At 42.5% G+C, this 23,580-nt stretch overlaps 1 protein-coding gene across 1 annotated transcript in view; it reads right to left on the reverse strand.

The window, feature by feature from the left end:
• Positions 1–3,155: 3,155 nt before the first annotated feature.
• popdc1 (popeye domain cAMP effector 1) overlaps positions 3,156–23,580 on the reverse strand; it is a 91,933-nt gene continuing 71,508 nt past the window's right edge. The window contains exons 10-11 of the mRNA XM_070884243.1: positions 16,213–16,354; positions 3,156–11,814 (exon numbers count right to left, since the gene is read on the reverse strand). Coding sequence (XP_070740344.1) covers positions 11,699–11,814; positions 16,213–16,354 — 258 coding nt within the window. The 3' untranslated portion in view covers positions 3,156–11,698. The remainder of the gene's footprint in view (positions 11,815–16,212; positions 16,355–23,580) is intronic.

Raw genomic sequence — 23,580 nt, forward strand, 5'->3', positions numbered from 1 at the left:
ATACTGCTCTCGTCTTGTGATGGATGGTTCACACCCCCGGAATTAGGTGGATCTGCACTTTTGCTCCTTGGAATTACCTGATGCATGGTTCGAACAGCGAAGGAAATTTGTTTAAGACCTAGGCACACGAAGTATCGTCAGCGGGCGATAGTGCTCGGACGTCGTCCCAGTTCCTGCGTATCTTTCCCAGCCAGCTCCTGCCGAGCAGCGTGGGACCATTGCCCGGTACCACCCTGAGTGGTAGCTTGTGCACCGCTCCATCATAGGAGACCTTTACGGTAGCACTGCTGATTACAGGAATCAGTTCTTTCGTGTAAGTTCTTAGCTTCATGCGAACGGGAGTTAAGACTGGCCTTGAGGCCTTGTTGCACCACAACCTTTCGAAAGTCTTTTTGCCCATGATGGACTGGCTCGCACCTGTGTCCAGCTCCATTGACACCGGGACTCCATTTAGTTCAACATTCAGCATTATCTGGGGACAATTTGTGGTGAATGTGTGCACTCCATATACCTCTGCCTCCTCGATCTGAGGCTCTGGTTCATCATGATCCTCCGTGGATCTGTCCTCCTCTGCAACATGATGGTTTGCAGGTTTAACAGGCTTAGCAGCTCACCTGCACATTTGTTGGAGGTGTCCCATTGTTCCACAGCCTTTGCAAACGTACTCTTTGAATCGGCATGAATGGAAATGATGATCACCCCCGCAGCGCCAACAAGGTGTTAATGGCCTTGCATTCATCACCCTTGATGGTGGACTCTGAGTCGTCTGCGGGTGTGCAGCTGCAGGCATGTGTGACCTGCCCTGTACGTTACAATTCGAAAACAACATCACTTTGTTCACAGTACTTGTAGCAGCACTTGTGTGCTGAGAGATTTGCTTTGTCTTGTCACTGGTGGCAATGAACGCCTAGGCTATCGCTATGGCTTACTCAAGGTTGGGGTCTCTACAGTCAAAAGTTTGCGAAGTATGGTTTCGTGGCCAATGCCAAGCACAAAAAAGTCTCTGAGCATGTGCTCCAAATGTCCTTCAAATTTGCAATGTCCTGCAAGGTGTCTTAGCTCGGCGACATAACTCACCACTTCCTGGCCTTTAGACCTTTTGTAGGTTTAGAACTGGTACCTCGCCATCAGAACGCTTTCCTTCAGGTTCAAATGCTCTCGGACCAGTGTGCACAAATCATCGTATAATTTCTCCGTGGGTTTCGCTGAAGTGACCAGATTCTTCATGAGGCCATAAGTTGGTGCCCCACAGACGGTGAGGAGGATCGCCCTCCGTTTGGCAGCGCTCTCTTCCCCATCGAGCTCGTTGGCCACGAAGTATTGGTCAAGTCGCTCCGCAAAAGTTTCCCAATCATCTTCCTCTGAAAATTTCTCCAGCATGCCCACTGTTCTCTGCATCTATGGGTTCGCTATCTGTATCTCATCGGCAGTTGTTGTGTATTGAGAAAGAGTCAGACTGAACACTGTGAGCTCAAAGTAAAGTGTGACCGTAGTCTTTTATTGCAAGTCTCCAGAGTGCCTCTCCAGGCTGTGAAGCCTCCTTAAATACCTGTGTTCCCAAGGGATTATGGGATCCCTTGGGAGTCCAGGGGATGAGCCCTCTGGTGGCTGTACAGAGTAAATACAAGTCCACATATATAACATTACCAACTCTAATTCTCCTGGGGCAGGATTAGCAATCACATTGAAACAATCATTGATAGGAACGATCATGGGGTATGCTCATCCACGTCAATGGATGTGTTGACACAAAGTCCGGCAGCAAAGACAGACGTGGACTGAGCATGGATGATGTTGCTGCCTTTCTGGAATGCAACACATTTGCACCATCTAATGACTGCAGGTTTGTCAGAAAGCATACAGACACAAGCTGCCCCCACAGCTGCCGAAATGGGGCCATCTCAGCCTCCTGCGCACACAGGTCATTTCAACAGCTTTGGACAGACATTCAGCAGCCACCACTTCCCATGCTGCAGCTACTGGAGGAGCACGCAGAGGCACTAGATGAGGCAGTAGAGCATGTTAGGTGCACTTGGGCGTCATGCACTAACAAGGAATGGACTTGCATTTATATAGCGCCTTTCATAACTCAGCATGTTCCAAAGCACTTCACAGCCAATTCTCCCAGTCATGTTCAATTCCCAGAGGAAGCCCTATCTGGAAGCAACTTCTTTCAGCACAAGATGTTAAATGACAAAACAGTATCGCAAAACCAGCCAGACCACTCCCTGTAGAGTACTGAAACTTCAGCCAAGTGTAGGAAACCTACAAAAACATGTTCAATTGCACCAGCAGCCAGAAGAAATAATTCAGCAACTAACCTGCAAGTACTGGCGCTGCTCCGGGAGGTTTAATGTTGTGTTCAGCGATGTGAGGTTAAGCAAGGCATTGGCTGAGTGTGGAGTTCCAAACTGGCAGCAGCAGCTTCCAGCATTGCACACTGAATCGTGCCATGATCTACCTGGTCACCGCACAAACACCTTTGCCTAGATGAGGTTCGCCGCATTTCCCGTCCGAAATGTGCACACGGGCGCATCTTGAAAACCATTTTGAAACCTCAGGTGGAAGCGCACACGGCCCAATTTAACCCCCTAAGAGTTTTAACAGGTTATCCTGTGCCGTGAATGTGTTCAGATGTGAGTTTACACTGTGATTCTCCAAAGAACAATGATCTTAACTCTACCATTCCATCAATGAGGAAAGAAGACAAACACACGCAAATAATCTAATTACACAGCGATATTATCAGAGGCCCAAGAACAGATCCTCACCTGTTGTGACACAGGAAAGAAAAATAGTAAATTATGCAAAGTTCCAATTGAACAGGAGAAAGAGGGACACGAATAAAAGACATTAGAGAAGGCAATTCACTCGTTCCCCAAAATGCTTTTTAAGTTGTGCCATTCATGGTTAAAGCATTTTATGCCATATTGAAATGGTATCACTGAAAGCCAAGTAAAGAGTTGAGGTTAAGCCATCAGTTATTTTAATAAATACAACTGTGGTTGAAACCGGATTGGAGGATGACAGCCACTGGCTCTTGACTTCTCGGTGTGTTATTTTCAAAAGGCACAACTATTTATCTCAGATGTAAACTCCACCTTTTGAATTATATAGTAAAAATTATCGAAGAAAATGTGAAAGCGAAGCGATGTAATAGTGTGTTTATTGTGAAAAATGTGAACAATACAAAGGTTTGAAATTCGAAATCAATGAATTCATCAGTTTTTTTTCATTCTGATTTTATACGTAAGAGAAAAATGTATGCAAACATTAGCCTACAGAAATTTAATGTATTAAAAACAGGTTAAATGGCAGTCAAAGGAATTGTCCATCTTTGTGCGTATCTGTACACTAATAGTCACACAGTTTCATTACAGGGCGAACTATAGGGTGAACTACCATTGTGATGCAAGTGCAGCTCCAGTGGAATCCTCACATTAAATTCAGTTAATAAAACATAAATCTGTAACTGTTACAGTTGTATTAAAGATCTATGTTCATCTCAATTCGCACACAAATATGTTTCTTTGCTCCCCTATGTTTTTGTAGGATACATTAATCTACTCAGTTGATCTAACAGTTTGATTCCCTGGTTGGCTTTTCCTCCTGTTTCTCAGATTTCTCCCCTGACTATTCCTCAATCCAGGCCATTCTTCAGCCAGCTACTGAGAGACACACAAGACCAACCTAGGGCCACTGTCCTTTATTATAGAAAATGTCTGGATTCACGCAATAGCACTTCCCTTCCTACACCCCTCTATCAAGTGATGTTGGGATTGTGAATCTCCTCCAAGGGAAATTATGTTGGGAAATTTATCCTCTTAAAGCGTTGTGCACAACAAATACTCTATCCAACCATGTCATCCTGAATGTCCACTTCAAATTCAATTATATTTATTGTAGGTACTTTTTTTAAGTGAAGAATTCCGTTAGATTTCCCACATATGAAAGTGATTTCCCCTTGCACTTATTAAACCCTACAGGTTTGCCAATCCTGTTAGAGGAACAGCAAATACACATATTGTTAACATTTCCAATAAATATTGTGTTTTATTTCCTCCTTGAGGGACAACATGAATGAGAACAGTGGGTAATGTCTGTTTTAGGCTTTGTCTGAACAGTATTTTAACTCACGGGCCATCATCATTTTTCAATGAACTATGGGAACAAAGTAAGACAAAGATAGTAGTAAGAATACAGGCATCTCCCTTCATAACCTTCAGGATTATGTTGCAATCCATCTGAACACTGTGCCCCTTTAAGTAACATTGTCTAAATTATTTGTGCACCAATTTGAATTACATCCAAAGTTGAGGGAACATCAATGGGATAGAAATTCCGATATCCCTGGCCCGTACGGGAAGGCATCGGAAAAGCCGGTTTTCAGTACGCAATGCACATGCGCTGAAAATCGGCTTTTCCGCTCCGCTTGACAGACCGTAGACATCTCTGGAGCGAGGACAGTTGTACGAGCAAGATTGCGGGATTTACTCATAACTTGCCCGGCAAATGTCCTCAAAAATCTTGCGCCTGAAAAAGCAGGCACATAGCCTACTTTTACAGGTGTAAGAGTTTAAAAATCTATAAACCTATAAAAAACATAATTAAAGTAAAAATTAAAAAAACATATTTATGTTAAAACCCTGCCCACTCATGTAATGTTATTTTAAACCCTAACATTTTTTAAAAATCGACAATTTTTTTCTTTAAAAAACATATCTAACAACTTTAATTTCTATTAGTATATTGTGTGAGGTGTTTTTTTAAATGTTTTATGTAGTGTTTCTGCATTTTGGGGTTTTTCTCATTCATTGTAATAGGAGCTTCATAATAGGAGCTTCGTAACTTACGAAACTCCTATTACAATGAATGAGAAAATACTTACCTGTGATTGGGTGTCCAGGCACACATGACTCCTGCACACGTCCCTACGAGCACGCGCTGCGACGTGCAGGGAGAGGAGGCCTGTGGATCGGGATTTCGAGCGGGCGCAGCAGCTTCAGGTAAGTGCGCATTTTATGTCTATTATTTAGTGCTTTGTCCGCGCGGGAAGTCCTCGAGAGGAATTTCTGCCCCATTATGTCAAAATCTACTTCAATACAGTCACCCTCCAAATACGAACAAAAACGTTCAAAAATCCCTATGGTAAATTTGAAAATATGTTCAATTTGAAAGAAAGGAAAAGAAAGACTTGCATTTATACAGCGCCTTTCATGACCACCGGACATCTTAAGGTATTTTATAGCCAATGAAGTACTTTTGGAGTGTAGTCACTGTTGTAATGTAGGAAACGTGGCAGCCAATTTGTGCACAAACTCCCACAACCAGCAATATGATAATGACCAGATAATCTGTTTTTGTTATGTTGATTGAGGGATAAATATTGGCCAGGACACTGCAGGTAACTCCCCTGCTCTTCTTCGAAATAGTGCCATAGGATCGTTTATGTTCACCTGAGAGCGCAGACGGGGCCTCAGTTTAATGTCTCATCTGGAAGACGGCACCTCCGACAGTGCAGCATACCCTCAGTACTGCACTTGAGTGTCAGCCTAGATTTTTGTGTTCAAGTCCCTGGAATGGGGCTTGAACCTACAACCTTCTAAGTCAGAAGCGAGAGTGCTAGCCACTGAACCACTTGAGAGATAAATTCAAAGCGAGACAACTGAAGGGGAAATATCAGTGAGCAGGAGTAAGTGGATATTTCTCAGATGAGCAAGGTGTTGCTAATGGTGAGCTCAGGGGTTGGCATTGGAACCTCTCCACAAATATACGATTTGAACATGATTATACAAAATTTGAAGAAAATGTCAAATTAGGATGCATGAATACTGGATACTGCAGGAGGATATAGGCAGCTTATAGGATGGGACAGTATGCAAGAAATGCAGCTCACTGTTGCAAAATATTTTTTTCTTACTCATTTTTGTGATGTGGGTGTCTCTGGCAAGTCTGCATTTATTGCCTGTCCCTAGTTACACTGATGCTAGGGCTTCTTCTTCAACTGCTACAGTTTATGCCACGTAGCGGTTTGATACAACTGAGGGGCTTGTTAGACCACTTTAGAGGGCAGTTGCGAGTCAACCATGTTACTGTGGATCTGGAGTCACACATAGGTCAGACCGGGTAAGGACGGCAGATTTCCTTTCCTAAAAGGACATTGGTGAACCAATTGGGGTTTTTACGACAGGTTCATGGTCACTTTTATTTCCAGGTATTTTAAATTGAATTCAAATTCTCAAACTGCCATGCCGACATTTCAGCTTGTGTTCTCTGGATTATGAGTCCAGTAATATAAGTAGTACATTACCATACCCTTGTTAAAGTTATGAAGTTGTACATTTTGAGGAAAAGGACAGTGAATGAGCTGGGGCTGTACATACAGCTTTTTTAAAAAAGGTGATTCAAGGGTGCAAAAAGCCAAACAGAATTCTGAGTTAGGGCACTGTATACAAAAGCAGGAAGGCGATGGTGAATTGGGATAAAACGTTGTTTAGGCTACAGCTGGAGTACACAATGCAGTTTTTGGTGCCCTATTATAGAAGATAGTGAAACCATGAGAAAAGGTCCTTCGGAGATGAGGGGGTTGACTTATGAGGAAAGGTTGAGTAGGTTGGGCCTCTACTCATTGGAATTCAGAAGAATGAGAGGTGATCTTATCGAAATGTATAAGATTATGAGGGGGCTTGACAAGGTGGATGCAAAGAGGATGTTTCCACTGATAGGGGAGACTAGAACTAGAGGGCATAATCTTAGAATAAGGGGCCGCCCATTTAAAACTGAGATGAGGAGAAATTTCTTCTCTGAGAGTTATAAATCTGTGGAATTCGCTGCCTCAGAGAGTTGTGGAAGCTGGGTCATTGAATAAATTTAAGACAGCAATAGACAGTTTCTTAACTGATAAGGGAATAAGGGGTTATGAGAAGCGGGCGGAGAAGATGACCTGCGTCCATGATCGGATCAGCCATGATCGTAATAAATGGCGGAGCAGGCTCGAGGGGCCGTATGGCCTACTCCTGCTCCTATTTCTTACGTTAAAAGAGATTCATTATGATACCCGGTACGAGCAGATAGAGTTATAATAAAGACTTGAAAAGTAGGATTGTATTCACTTCAGCAGAGAAGGTTAAGGAGTGACTAGTTGTGTACTGAGTTTTGAGATGGTTTGAGGGGGGAAAACACTGGAAGATTATTTCTAAAGGTCAGTACCCAGAAGCTATAAATTTACATTTCGTACTGGAAGCATAATGGTGGTTAAAAGAATTTGTGTCACCCAAAGGCTTATTATGGAATATATTACCATAAGTGCCTAATTGAAAACTTCATTTAAGAGAGAATTAAATGAACATAAATAATAAAAATAATGGGTAAAAATACAGAAATGGGAATCGAGTAATTGGTCTGTTGTGGCTCCATCATTGGCCCAGACAGTGGGGCGATTGCCCCCTTCTGTGCTGAAATTTCTATGATGCTATGAAAAGATCATAGTCCAGGAAGGGGGAAAGAAAAGGATAATTACAGGATACTTTGCCTTTACAACTGATTTGATTATCCACACTCCATATAAGTCTCAATCTGGATTTTCTCCTCAGTTCTTTAATGGCACCATCAGCAGAAAAGGTGGAGTTCACAAAATGACAACAGGGTAGGAGGGCGGAATCTTTTCCTGTAAAGTGAATTTAATTTGTGTTTAACTTTGGTCCCAAATTGACACCTCCTGTTGTCAGTTATATTCCTAATATTAATACACAGTACACAGTCAACTAAAGACTACATCAAGGTAGCAAGCCGCTATAGAATTTTAAAAAAAAATACAGAACCTCTGACTTCACTTGTTTTGGGGTGAACTAAGAGGTGAGAGGTGGTAGAATCTGTAAAGAAAGTTAGAGCAGAACGCTTTCCTGGACATAATGAATTTCTCAACAAGTTGAGTTATTTTATTACCCGCCGAATTCTTGTAAATTCAATAAAAGAAAAGTGACTTGAAGAGGATATCCAAAAGCTCTGAAAGTTTTGTGGCAGATTCAAGAAGAGTGAAAGAGAGAGGTGGTGAAGGGTCATTTGACATCATGAAAGAGAATTTTTGAGAAATTTGTGGAAATACAGTCCATATCTGCAGCGATAAGAGGTTGCGACATTTCAGGTGTGTACCCTTCATCACATACAATGAAAGATATACACCCAAAACATCATAACCTGTACAGATACTAACCAATCTGCCAGGTCATTCCAGAAATTGTACCTTTCCTTTTTATTCTTGTAAACTTGTTTAAGACCACTATCATTGCTGAGCATGGATGGGAAAATCTTTTTTTGGTGTGCTGATAGTTTCCATTGAATATTGGCTACATCAATACTTTTATGCAGAAAGCAGGGTGGCTGGAACATACTCAAGTAATCCGAGAGACCACTGGCTGAGTAAAGAAAGGAAGGATATTGATGTGTGGTTGGATGTAGCTAATCTTTACAGCTCAATCCTACACAATGTGACTAAGATTGCATTGAGGTGCTTCCGTGTACTAAAACACGTTGAGCAGGTAAAATGAACATTTTGAGATGAGCTTGCCTCTGAAAAAGCACATGGTAGAATGATAAAAGCTTAAAGTGAGGTTGTCAAGTGGAGGTACTGTCTCACCATTGTCACCTGTGGCAGCAAACTGTGATGAGATGGTGAACACAGATAGGTGTGGAAACTGACAATGTTGAGAATGCTCATGGATGACCTGACAGAATTATCGAAGGAAACATTAGAAAGGTTGAAGAGTTCATGAAGTGGACAATGATGACGTTCAAGCTGAGGAAAAGCAGATATTTGTTATTGACAAAAGGGGTCATGAAGCATGGTGGGAGGGAATGCATCCCTATAGTACCTAGAGCCTGTAAACGGTCTGGGAAGATAGTATGAAATACAAGTGACAAAGATAAAAGAAAGCTGCTAAAAAGCACAATGGGCTGATGATTTGAGGCTCACAGATAAGAAAGGTTTACGACAAAAATACAAAGTATGGTGCTATCAGTTTTGCTCGATTGTTGCGGTCACTAACCTTCTATGAAGTGGGATTATCATAGGTTGAGAAGAGAGGAAAAATCAAATCAGTAGTTGAGCCGCAACACATGGGAAGAGTGTGGCAGATATCCTTCACATCATTGGTAGAGAACTTAAGTAACAATGTACGCCTGGCAACATGATGAGCTACCAGACCCTGTTATACTTACAAGTCTGGTTGCATTAGAAAGTGTAAAGCTGAGGGCGGGGGGGGCAGACATATAGATCTAGAAAGTAAAATTCAGAGAGGAAGTGAGAAGAGAAAAACAGAGGATTGGTTATAGGCCAAAATAGATAGTGGGTGATGTAAATCTAAGGCATGTTAGGGCCTGGATACCATCCTCCCCCTCCGCTATGTTTTAGTGGTCTGTGCATAATGTTCAAAGTCTGACCAGGGTACTGCATAGGATCTTCAGCCTGACCTCTGGGGATTTAAATGTAGCTAGCATCCTATTTGGTTTGTTTATTTTCATCTCTCAGCTTAGACATTCTGACAAATCAACTACCCAAGGCCTCTTTCATCTTTGGCAAATTCTATTCCACCAATCGACTACACATACCTATTTTTATTTTCCAATATATGCATTATCTTATAGTTGTCCACATTGAATTTCATGTGTCGTTCATCAGCCCTGGTGCAAATCCTGTCAAGCTGTTTGTAAGATTTTAGCTGCCCCCTCTAACACTGCACTAGCTTGGCGTCATCTGCAAATTTAACTAACTTATATTGAGACTGCAATTGCAGATCTTTATGTGTACGAGAAATAAGGGTCCCAGCAAATATCCCTGCTCCACAAAATACACATCCCATTGCATTGTAGCTCCCTTTACATCTATGCTCTGCTTCCTCCCCTTTAATCAATTACTGAACCACATCCCTGATTCAGCTTTGATATCCATCGGGTCTTCAATGTGCTACTTTATTGAAAACTTTTTGTAAAGCAAAATACGGTATTGCTTTCGCCTGTTAACTTTGGATGGACCCGCTTCAAAAAAGTCAATAGGTTGGGTTAGGCAAGATTTACCTCTTCTAAAACCATATTGCCTGCATTATTAGATTGCTTTCTTATAGATACTCTTCCATATTACCTCGGATCTGCAGCACATAAATAGGCTATTCAGCCCAATGCTGGAGTTTATGCTCCATTCGAGCCTCCTCCGATCTTTCCTCATCTTAGTCTATCGACACAACCCTCTATTCCTTTCTCCCTCAAATACGTATTTAGCTTCCCCTTAAATGCATCTATACTATTAGTCATTGAAAGTTGGCATGCAGGTGCAGCAGGCGGTGAAGAAGGCAAATGGCATGTTGGCCTTCATAGCTAGGAGATTTGAGTATAGCAGCAGGGAGGTCTTACTGCAATTGTACAGGGCCTTGGTGAGGCCTCACCTGGAATATTGTGTTCAGTTTTGGTCTCCTAATCTGAAGAAGGACGTTCTTGCTATAGAGGGAGTGCAGCAAACGTTCACCAGACTGATTCCAGGGATGGCTGGACTGACATATGAGGAGAGACTGGATCAACTGGGCCTTTATACACTGGAGTTTAGAAGAATGAGAGGGGATCTCGTAGAAACGTATAAGATTCTGACGGGACGGGACAGGTTAGATGCGGGAAGAAGGTTCCCGATGTTGGGGAAGTCCAGAACCAGGGGACACAGTCTTAGGCTAAGGGATAGGCCATTTAGGACTGAGATGAGGAGAAACTTCTTCACGCAGAGAGTTGTTAACCTGTGGACTTCCATGCCGCAGAGAGTTGTTGATGCCTGTTCATTGGATATATTCAAGAGGGAGTTAGATATGGCCCTTACGGCTAAAGGGATCAAGGGGTATGGAGAGAAAGCAGGAAAGGGGTACTGAGGTGAATAATCAGCCATGATCTTATTGAATGGTGGTGCAGGCTCGAGGAGCCAAATGGCCTACTCCTGCACCTATTTTCTATGTTTCTATGTTAAACCACTCTCTGTGGTAGCGAGTTCCACATTCTCAACACACTCTGGGTAAAGAAGTTTCTTCTGAATTCCCCATTTGATTTCTTGCCTTCTAATTATTTATTCTGTTAGTTTTAGAATTATTGAGATCAGGTTAATGGATCTGTAGTTGCCAGGAGTAGCTGAATCCTAACAAATAACTTTCAACTTGACTTGGGTAAGAGCACGGGCATGTAACCAAATCTTTGTTAAAATATCTCCCTGGGTTCTTTAATTGAGAACTAACAACTCTCCCACTGGCCTTCATCCATTAATTCCAATCATTAACCTTATTATGCAACGTAAGTGAGACTGAACTAATCTGCTTTAATAAGATTACATATTTTGAACAAAAATGTGAATGGTGGAAAAAAATATCAGATGGTGCTTCAATTAAATGGTTGATGTGTTCATGTGCAATTAGTTATCCATAAAGGCTCAAGCTTGAGTGCAGTGTTTCAAACTTCATAGTCAATAACAAAGTTAGGAAAAGAACAGAAAAATGACGGGGTGATTAAGCAAATGGACACACACCAAATCCTGGACCTTCGTGTATTTTACACAGTTGCCACAGCTGGCAGTGTATTGGTGGTTCAGTGGTTCAAAGCAACAGAGTTGTAAGATGCTTGTACTCCCCAGCAGACAAGAGCTCTTCTCTGCTAGGAACATTCCATTTTGTTTTGCTCAGGACCAGTTGGGAGCCGTATGGGCAACTGGTGAAGGCGGCTCAAAGACGTCATCCTCAATAGTCTCCTCAATGGGTCTCATTTTTCCTGAAGTCTTAGTAAATGGGGACCTCTCTGTTGTATTTAAAAGAAAACAAAACAAAAATAAAAATCTCTGCAATCAAATGTTCTCATCCAAGTTAATTGGCAATAATGCGCACAGATTATTATTATTTTTTTACAAACTTAATTAGCCTCCTCTTGGGATAGAGGCTCCAACAAAATGGAAACTAATGGCCCATAATTTGATGTTCAAAATAATAGTGAGACTAATGGTGCTCACTGTTATTTACGTGCAAATGCTACAGCAACTTCAGGCGAGGGCAGATGCGCAGTTAAATGCAGAAATCCAAAAATTGCTGTCTGTACTAAATTGGATGGCTCTTTCACAAAGAGCTGGCGCAGGCATGGCGGGCTGAATGACCTCCTTCTGTGCTGTAAGATTCTACGAAATGTGCCGCTCCTCCTTTAGCTTTGCAAAAATGGCTTCTCGCTATCTGGCTCACCACTGAAATGCATTGAACAGTATGAAGTTGCTGTATTTGCGCGGTAGATACAAACTAAACTCACTACAGAACGTGAAGGCCAAGTACATTTTTTATGACATAAGTGTTAATTGCTGCCAATCAACCTCTCTGGCACTGAAAATTAACTATTACAAGTGTGGAGTCTCAGTCCTTCAGGTTTTGATTGTTCTTGGAGATTTAAAAAAATGTCAAATTCCAATTTTTAAAAAAACTTTTCCTTTCAGTATCTTTTTTTCTTCCTTTCTTAATCCAATCTTTCTTTCCCTCTCTTTCTATACCTGATTTGACATTGAATTCAGCCACTCTAATTTACGCTTCATTGGTTCAGACTTTGCGTTGTTTATTTCACAATCCTTCAATCTGATTGGTTAAGAACATAAGGAGATACCCTGTTGATTGCCCTGTTCACTCACGTCCCAGATGCCTTGTTTTCCTTATTGTGATGTTATCAGCTCGCACTTTCAGCAACTTGTCATGCAAAAAAACTTAAAAACCTAAATGTGTACGGGCAAGTCTTGGCCCAATGTATCCCTACTTGAATTCATCCCTATTTATATTTCAAAAGTTGAGCAATAATAAATGAGAAAATGTTAATTTACATGGCTGTGTATATTTGCATTCATTCTAGCAAAGGGCTAACTTGCTATTTAGATTCTGCATAGCTTCTCAATTACATATTTTCCTTGTTTTGGGAAAATAAAAGCCACTCAATTACTCTGTCATTAGCATAATATTTGATTACAATCATTACATCAAACAGCATAAAAGTTAATTTATTGAGCAAATCCGAAGAAATTATTCTCAATATTAAAACTCCTTTAGGCAAATAAATCTGACAAAATGTTGTATTAAAAAAATAAGAATTTTCTGCAAATTAAAATGGAGTGTAACAGAAATAAACAGTATTATAATTATAATTGTGAAAATCGATGATAAAATGTGTTTATCCCCTCCTTAGAAACGGTTAGTTGCCCAGCTCCATAGGCCTACTTGAAAGCTTAAGGCATCTTTGTAGATAAAAATTTTCTATCTATCCATCCATCGATGTCAATCATTGAAAATCTACTTATGATCAGTTGCCTAAATGGAGCTGGACTTATCTGATTGAAAACATAAGAATAAATTACTTCTCAAAGATACTAGCTATCGCGCAGTTGACCTGAAATCTTGGGGAACAAAGAAAAAGTCTTGCATTAGTAAGCCTTGTTTTATTCAAATGTACGTGGTTAATACCAGCCAATATTAAAGTATTGCAGTAAGTTTTAACACTGGTGCAACAGCATTTGTGCAGTGAAGGGATACACTAACTGTAGTTACATGCACAACCTTCAACTGCTAGAGATGAGCAAACATTTGTGTTTTGAAAATGATCCAAACTGAAGAGATAACATGGGAACAAAATCTACAAATTTAAATCAATCTGAAGTTGAAAGGGCCACTAGCAAAGATTTGGTGATAGAAAATTCAATGCGATTCATTACCACCTTAAGAAACGTATCTCATTGTACACAGAGGGTCCCATTTTGCCAGCTGTTTCCCAGTCTATCATGTGCAATACTATCATGACAGTTGTGTGCATGTGTAAATAGTCAGATAGTATTTATGCCTCATTGGGGGGGCTTCCTGTGTTTGTTGTTGGAAGGAACAACAAACCATCCATGATCTTATTGAATGGCGGGGCAAGCTCAAGGGGCCAAATGGCCGACTCCTGCTCCTATTTCTTATGTTCTAATGAACAGAAAGATGCGGGCATCTTTTTCGTGCTTAAAAAATAAACACTATTTCAGATCATCACAATTTCAGATATCAAATGCGCATTTTCAAAACAATTTGGATGCTCATCGCTAATTACACAACAAACATCCCTGATTAATAATTACAACAGACTGACAACTCTTAAGGTCACACAAGAAGGTTTTTCCAAGCTCATGCAAAAATGCGTTTTTTTAAAACCTACATATATTTGTCACTGCTACTGTAACATTGTGGGATTTTCTCCCTTCACCCCTTCTCTACTGAAGGCCGAGAGAGCAATGGCAACATCTGCATTGAAATCACTCAGACCAACGATCAACGTGGCTACGGCTTAGTACCGCATGGTACAGAACATTTATCGTCTGAGCCATGAGCATTACAGTGTTGGTTATTCTGCCTATTTCGCTGCAGTACAGAATTTTGTAATTTAGACATTCGTATAAAAACATTAAATCAGAGAATAGCAAGGGAATGGTTACACATTCTCCAAACAGGTAGATATACATAATACCAAATTTACCACTTCTTCAAAAGGTAAAGTACAACAGTCTAGTCAAGAATTGAAAGAAAAAGAAACTGATCACAAAGTAGGCAGATTTGAGTGACAAGCAACCACTGAAATCTGGCTAGAAACAATAGGCTGCCTTAACACTTGCGGGAGATTAGGATTTGGCATCGTCCTCTGTTGAAGGGAAAATACAGAAAAGCAACCAATAACTCAAATAAGTTTACACTCAATTCCGCTGCATGGCCGCCGCAAAACAGAGGTAACAGCCCTGAATTTCAGCCCCAGTAAGTTCTATTATCCAGTGCATTAACAACAATATTATTCTGTTCTTTAAGTAGTGCCATGGGATCTTTTATGTCCTCCCCAAAAAGACACCAATTCTGACAATGCAGCACTCCATCAGTACTGCACTGAAATGACTAGATTATGTGCCCAAGTCCTGGAGCAGTGCTTCAACTCACAACCTTTTGGTACAATGCCTTCCATGGGCATTCTATTAGCATGAGTCATGACAACATCTTTGATAAATGAATTTTCCCTCCAAGACCTAGTGATTTAATCAAGGTTTCTCTGTAATTAGAACAATTCACATTGTGGGTTTATAATAATGCAGAGACCTTTTGTTCCAGTACCTGGGACTATGTAGTTAGTCACAATTGGACCGAGCATGAACAAAGTGCAGCAGTTGACTCCACTCAGACAAATTAGAGCAGTCTTGCAGGTTAGTTCCTTTTTACAAAATGAGAACAACATAAAGTGTTAACTTCAAGCACAAAAAATCCACAGACACACACAAGGGAGCACACAGCTACTATAACAACCTTGAATTTGTACAGATGGCCACGGAATTAGGTCAGAAGACAGAACCAACTGAGGGGCCATGTCAAAAAGGATGAATCTGCTTTGAAAGTTTTAAAATCAGGTTTCACTTTTTTGAGGAACAAAAAGAGCGAATGTTTATTTGTTGTTGTACTACTTCAGGCTGGAAATGTAGAAAAATATTCTTTAGCTTTGCTCGATTTACCTTAAGGGACAGGGAAAAAACTTTTCAGAACCTTTCCTCAGAAGATTTCATGGGTGGTTTAGATTCTGTGATACAGATTATTCTATATGATCTGTGGAAGGAATGGGTTTGATGGACTGAAAAGTATTTTAACACTCTAAACTTTCTTATATTCTTAAAAATGCAAGTGGCCAAAGTGGTTTGTTGGTCGGGCATCATGGTCAGTTTGAAGTGCATGTGGCTAGGGCCTGCAATAACTCATAACTGGATGCAGGATATAATTATTTGGGAAGCACGGAGTACCAGGTTGATGACTGGTGTCAAAGGGGAAATAGAATATGAGCTGGACTCTGTGTAGAGCATGTGTCATGAGTGGCACGCATTAGATGTCAGCTTTAGGGACTGCAGTGTACGTTACATTCCTTTTATAGATCATATTAAGGTATCAATAAGGATTTTAGGACATGTTAGCAGCAAAGGTGGTGGAGGAAGGGTTCTGAAAGCTCTGTTTGATGATTATGAGTCGGTTTGGTCTGAATGAAACAAACCTCCTGGTTAAGCCTGATTCATACTTTGGGCAACAGTTAATTTGACTGTGTGCGATCGTATGCTGAAAATCATCACAATTTCTTATTACGTGCAAGAAAGGTGAAGAAAAGTGCCATTTATTTGGTGCTCACGGATTGACGAAGCAGTAGAACCTCCATGTAGAAAATGAGAGAGCCCATCTTCTGTATCGCTTGTACTGGCCATACTGTTTCTCACTTTCATCATTGAAAGTTGGGAACATAGACTTGGCTGTCGCTCAAACTTTTTGGCGGTCTGTAACGGAAAGGATACTGGATTTTCAGATAAAAGATAAACAGAACAACATTATTTCTCACTACGGTTTACTTACTATTGAATACCTGGACGATAATCTATTTATGGCACCTTACTCACCCCTCACATTTCTGGGACAGTCTTGTGATTATGGATTTTGGCCTATGCCTCGAAAATGAAGAGAGGTACATTTCCAGCTGCCACACAAGACCACTCAAGACAATATTTTCAACTTTGAACTGGAAGGGTTGGGCACCCTGCTCTATATATTTTTAGATTGTGGGGCAACTGAAATAATAGAAAAAGTTATTTTCCTTCCTCCAAAATTACCTCCAGTTAAGAGAATCTACTCCCCTCAACACCTCTCCAACCCCCACTCCAATATTGGGCGATTCAAGCTTAATACTAGATCCCTGGGGCAAGGTTAGATTGTTCCTTTATGTTCTTATGATTGCCAGAACCATTCTTGGAAACTGGAAGTCGTACACAGATCCAACTGCAGATACATGGTACAGGAGGGCAACTCAGGTGGCCTTTCGGTCGAGGGTAAATATCTGAGATAACTCGCTATTAAAAGGTTCTGGGCTACAAGGCAACAGTTTAACAAAAGACCCCTCTTCAACAGAAACTTTTGGGCTGCTCAGCTCCTCCCCATTTCGCAGACCTGCAATAGTTGGGTCCCTGCTGACTCGGTTCTGCTCCTGGTCAAGAAAAAATTCAAAATACAACAGGCCCCAATTATCGATTCCAGTTCAAACATAGATGTTAGATTCCACCCTTAAGTGGTGTACTTCCCACTCTATTTATTTACCTTTTTCCATTGTTGAACACTGTATACAAGTTTTTATGTTGTTTGTGTAGACCCGTTTGTTTTTATTAATGTTTGATTGGGACTTATTGATAATAGATACATTGTCTACAAAGTCTTCCCTATGTTTAGCTCCCTGTTTTGTTGGAAAAAAATTAGTTGTAGTGTACATCAAGTCTGCACTGGATACTGGCACCAAGTCAGCCTCACTTGGATCCATCTCCTGCTAAATTATTATTGGACAACATAATAGGGAAACAATCACAAGGTGCTAAAATATCTTACAGCTATTCTCAGGGATACAAAATTCAAGTGAAGCATATTAATAGCACTAGCAACATGTACTGTGACCTACATATGGTGTGCTTTACAATAAGGGAACTAACCTTCCAGGGGGGTCAGTAGACTCGTCTGTAACTAGAAAGTCCAATTTAAATCTCAAAGTGTGGATTGAAGCATTCCTTTAAAATAACATGTGGGGAGAAGAGGGTGGGGAAGATGAGGGGTCCAAAACACATAATATCCAGTGAATAAAACATGTTAAACCAGTAACTGTGTGTTAACAAAACTGTAGAAGGTGCATACTTTATCTGAAATATCCACCCGGAATTTCCTCGGAGTTGCGACCACTCTCTCGCCATAACTTCGCCCAAAGTATGGCAGTAACATGGAAACAGAGCTTCCGCTGCACTTCTGAGGAAATTCCGGGTCACAACTTCTGAAATAAACTCACTATTGATTCATAACAGGATGCACAAAAATAATACTTGCAGTTTAAAAAAAAAAAATCATGTTGCAGTATTAGAATAGTTATTCTTTATCCTCAGCCTCTACATTCTCATGGTCTTTAAACACTCGCTTCATTCAGTAATCTACTGACTGGGACCTAGTGCTTGCTGGCTCTCTGCCTCCCATTCACCCCCAGTGGGGTACAGTTCTACCCGTGTCATCAGCTCTCCAGTGGCCATTCTCCATGTGTGAACCTGGATCGTGAATGACAGCAGGCTATTCCACTACAAGGGAATCAAAGCCAAGTCCGATCCTGTCCTTACCCATTGTTGTTTACACACACACACACACACTTTCCAGCAAGAGTTGGCAAATAGTGCTTACCAATGGGAATCTTTATCAATTTTTCCACTCTCAAGCCCAGGAACTCGGACCAGTTACAGTACTCTGCTGCCCTGGATGACACCAAGTAATTTAACACAGACCAGGGATCAAAAAATTGGGACTGTCTGGTCTGTATGGCTTAGTAATGGCAATACAATACTGTGGAGGTGGGTGAACACAGGGATTAAAAAATACATACTTTTCCCTCCCCTTCAATTTTATGTAAGGTTCTTAGCCTTTGTAGCTTTTCTATCAATCTTTGGGCTGGAAAACACATACTACATAATACAGGGTTATTAACTTTGCTTCATAAAGGTTTAGGACTTGTATTTCCATGACTCTGATCGGACTGCTACAGAATCAACAGCAATTTAACTGAATCCAAACACTGTTTCTTTGCTGGGTCTTATCAACTAGCTGCAGAATGAAGGATGCAGCAAGGAAATTAATTTGATCATTGAAGACTTGCTTGTTAAGATTGCAGGGGCTAATGCAAATAATAAATGATAATCTGGGCAGTAGTGGATAATGAAGTACTGCCTGCAATGCTCTAATATTTCCCATTACATTCGGCTAATTACATTTCAACAAAAACAAAGCCTTGTCAGAATAACTTAATCACCATTCATTACTGAGATACAGATCCAACCATCATAACATTTAGCGGAGTCTTACTTCCTTCACAAATCGTATCTCTGCACTGTAAAATAATACACCGACATCCTCCTCATCAATCGTGACAGGATTCTGTAATTATGCCACAGTGTCTTAGAATCATAGAAATTTAGGGCACGGAAGGAGACCATTTCAGCCCATCATTTCCACGCCGGCTGACCTAGAGCTATCCAGCCTAATCCCATTTTCCAGCCCTTAGTCCGTAGCCCTGTAGGATATGGCACTTTAAGTGCACATCCAAATATTTGTTAAATGTGGTGAGGGTTCCTGCCTCTTCCACCCTTGCAGGCACTGAGTTCCACACCCCCACCACCCTCTGGGTGAAGAAATTTCCCTTCATATCTCCTCTATACCACCCCCCAAATACTTTAAATTTATGTCGAATGGTTGTTGATCCCTTTGCCAAGGGAAACAGGTCCTTCCTAGACACTCTATCCAGGCCACTCATAAATTTATACACCTCAATCAGGTCTCCCCCAAGCCTCCTCTGTCCCAAATAAAACAGACCCAGCATCTCCAACCTTTCCTCATAGTCAAAATTCTCCAGTCCAGGCAACATTCTTGTAAATCTCCTCTGCACCCTTTCCAGTGCAATCATATCTTCCTTGTAATGTTGTGAACAGAACTGCACGCAGTACTCCAGCTGCAAACTAACCAGTGTTTTGTAAAGTTCAAGCATAACCTCCTTGCTCTTGTATTCCATGCCTCGACTAATAAAGATAAGTATTCCATGTGCCTTCTTAACCACCTTATCTACCTGGCCTGCTACCTTCAGGGATCTGTGGAACTTGCCTTGTTAGACCTCCCGAAATGCATTACCTCACACTTATCCGGATTGAATTCCATTTGCCATTGTTCTGCCCATCTGACCAGTGCATTGATATCTTCCTGCAGACCGCAGCTTTCTTCTGCATTATCAACCACACAGCCTATTTTAGTATCATCTGCAAACTTCTTAATCATACCCCCAACATTTAAGTCCAAGTCATTGATATATACCACAAAAAGCAGGGGACCCAGCACTGAGCCCTGCGGAACCCCACTGGATATAGCCTTCCAGTCACAAAAACACCCATCAACCATTACCCTTTGCTTCCTGCCTCTGAGCCAATTTTGGATCCAACTCGCCACTTTGCCCTGGATCCCATGGGTTTTTACTTTCGTGACCAGTTTGCCATTTGGGACCTTATCAAAAGCTTTGCTAAAATGCATATACACTACATCATATGCACTGCCCTCATCGACCTGCCAGGTTAAAATTCAATCAATTTAGTCAGACACGACCTTCCCTTGACAAATCCATGCTGACTGTCCTTGATTAATCCATGTCTTTCCAAATGAAGATTTATCCTATCCCTCAAGATTTTTTCCAGTAATTTTCCCACCACTGAGGTTAGGCTGACTGGCCTGTAATTACTCGGTCTATCCCTGTCTTCCTTTTTAAACAAAAGTACAACTTTAGTGGTCCTCCAGTCCTCTGGCTCCACGCCTGTAGCCAGAGAGGATTGGAAAATGATGGTCAGAGCCTCTACTATTTCCTTTTTTGCTTCTCTTAACAGCCTGGGATACATTTTATACATTTATCCACTTTCAAAGCTGCTACGCCCCTTAATACTTTTTCTCTCACTATGTTTATCTCGTCTAATTTTACAACTTGCCCTCCTTCATTGCAAAGTCTGCATTGCCCCTCTCTTTTGTGAAAACAGATACAAAGTATTTATTAAGAATCCTATCCATATCTTCCGCCTCCACACAGATTTCCTTTATGGTCTCTAAAGGGCCCCACTCTTACTCTAGTTATAAGAACATAAAAAATAGGTGCAGGAATAGGCCACTGGGCCCCTCGAGCCTGCTCCGCCATTTAATAAGATCATGGCTGATCTGATCATGGACTCAGCTCCAGTTCCCTGCCCGGTCTCATGTTTTATTCCTGTTATGTCCGAGGATGCTCTGATAATGACTCCACGAGGCAATGTGTTGTACTTGAACTGTAGTGACCTTAGTCCTTTATTGAGTGAGGATCACATCTGGTGGCCTGCCTTTTATACTAGGCCAGGCACACCTGTACAGCTAACCTACAAGTCTCCCATTGCAGTGCCCTCTGGTGGCACACCGTGTGATAGTACAAACAGTACCCATGTAAGATACATGACATCACTCTCCCCCAAGTCTTTAGTGCAAATCGCCTCTGCATTGACTGTGCTCTGGGCTTAGCTCTATCTGACTGACCCTTGGCGGGTCGTTTCAATCTTGGGTGAGTGGTTGGTATTTCATTGGCAGTAGAGTGCTGGTGGTGCTGTTTGTGTGTGTCCCTGACCACTCCATTATCTCCCCCCCCCCCCCCCACACCCTCCACATATAGATTATGCCGGAGGCTCATTGCATTCATATACATTCAAGTCCAGAAAAACAAGTTTGCATTACATTTGTGGTTCAGTTGTGAGACAAGTACATTAGACTGGTGAGATACATTATCGATACGTACCGGGGATCGGTAACCAGTGCGTAAGGACAAGCTAGTTCCAGAACTGCTGGATGGTGTCCAGACAGTCTGGTGGTGGCGCGGAGCCCAGTGCTGGCAGTGGGAACCCAGTTGGCTCAAGTTGCCTGCTCCTAGCGTCGGGCAGGTTCATAGATGCCTGTGACCTCCCTGTCCTTCTTTGCACCCTGGAACACTGCTGCTCCCTCAGGAGCTGTCGTCCAGCAGTGCACAGGGAACTGCTGACTCGCTAGCCTGGGCATTGTTTGGTTTGGGATCCTGGCTGGTCCCAGTCCCCTTTGGGAGAACTCTTGCGGGTGACTCTTCGTTCCCGGATATGGGCTTGGTGGCGATGGGGTCTGGGGGCTGCGCCTTAGCACAGTTTGCTCTTTCAGGCTCATGGCGGTTGGTGCCATCGAGTGCCTGAGAGGCGGAGCCAATCGGGGGCACGGTATCGTTACCGGTCCCATTGCCCTCCTGAGATCGCTTGCTCTGCAGCTTGTATGTATTGGCTGCTTGTGGCCAAACTCCATGGTGCATAACTCTGGTCCCAAGGACGCAGGCCACAGTGTTGGGTAGCTCGCTGGACCTGTGTGCTCCCGATGGATGTTTGCCCGCTGCATTGGCTGTGTGCAGTTGAAATCTTACCTCGCACAACGTTTCATTACTTATTGTGAATACCCTGTAGCTCCGATTGCGATCGCGCGACTTTTTCTTGCTCGTTGCATGTACACAACTCTGATCATCAGTTACACATTTTATCTCTAACTCACAATTGTTATTACATCGCTTGAGTGTGTGGAACTGTCCCTTTAAGTGTGATGGGTTGCAGGCCTCCTTTAAGAGAGCCTTGCTTTCTTTACCCCAATCTTCTTCTCCGTTTGGTACCACTTGTTGCTCCATCAGCGCTGCACCTCGTGGTCTGGCCGCCACCATCTTTTTCTTCAGCGCATCACCTCGTGGTTCAGGCGCCATCTTTTCTTTGTTCACGATGTCGACTACGGCGATCCTCTTCTCCCCGGGTTCTGCCACCAAAGCTGAGGAGTCGCCTTTGGATCCGATTTTCTTCCTCCGGAGTCCTGCCACTGGAGCCTGGAAGGTGAGGTCGGGTTGTCTCAGCTGGATCATCTCCATACAGTTGTGCTGGGCGGTCTGTGCCTCGGGTGCTGTGCTGGTCTGCTCTTTGGTGCTGGATCCAACCTCAGGTGAGGGCTTGCTTTGCCTCGGAGCATGGAGGACATCGATCGCTGGAGGGGTGAAGTCTTCCCACTTCCAATGGATCTTCTCCATCCAAGTAGCGTTGGTCCATTACCTGCACTTGCAACAATCCACAGAAGTAACTTGTGCACCGCGCCATCATGGAGTACCTTTACATCCGCACTACCAACGACTGGGAGTTCATCGGTGTAGGTGCGCAGCTTTGCCTGAACCGGGACCAACTCGGGTCGTTCAGTTTGATTGTCCCATAGCCTCTCAAAGGCTGCATGATTTATTACTGACTGGCTCGCCCCCGTGTCCACTTCCATGAAGACTGGAACGCCATCTATCTCGACTTCCATCCTCAATGGACAACATCCGGAGGTGCAGGTAAACATGCTGTATACCTCATCGTGGGGCTGAGCTGCCTCTCTGCCTATCATTTCATAATTCGCGCTGGATTCATGGCCATTTGCAGACTTCATCGACACAGTAAGTCATATTTCTCTTACACATTCGTTGGAGGTGGCCCTTTGTGCTGCAGCCTTTACATACATAGTCTTTAAAACGGCACTGGTGAGCCCCGTGATTCCCTCCACAACGCCAGCATGGGGCTACTTGGTTAGCCCCCCTCAGCAGACTCTGAGTTAAGGGACTCAGGGGCCTGTTCTCTCTATCCTGAGAAGGTTCGCGTTCTACTGTCCAGCCTCTAAAAGGCACCACTCTGTGCACAGTACTTGCCGGGTTTGAGTCCTGGGGATGAGTCATCTGCCTAGTGCCGCAGGTCGAGGTCATGAATGCCTGGCTCACTGAGACGACCTTCTGCAGTGTGACTGTGGTATCCGTCTTGGTTGTTGTCTTTTCTGGTGCCATCAAGTTCCTGACAAGGCCATAGACGGTGGGCCCACAACTGGTTAGCAGGATAGCTCTGCGCTTGCCAGCCAGTGTGGCCGG

The sequence above is a fragment of the Pristiophorus japonicus genome, chromosome 7, assembly GCF_044704955.1.
Source record: "Pristiophorus japonicus isolate sPriJap1 chromosome 7, sPriJap1.hap1, whole genome shotgun sequence".
In the NCBI taxonomy this organism is placed as follows: domain Eukaryota; kingdom Metazoa; phylum Chordata; class Chondrichthyes; family Pristiophoridae; genus Pristiophorus; species Pristiophorus japonicus.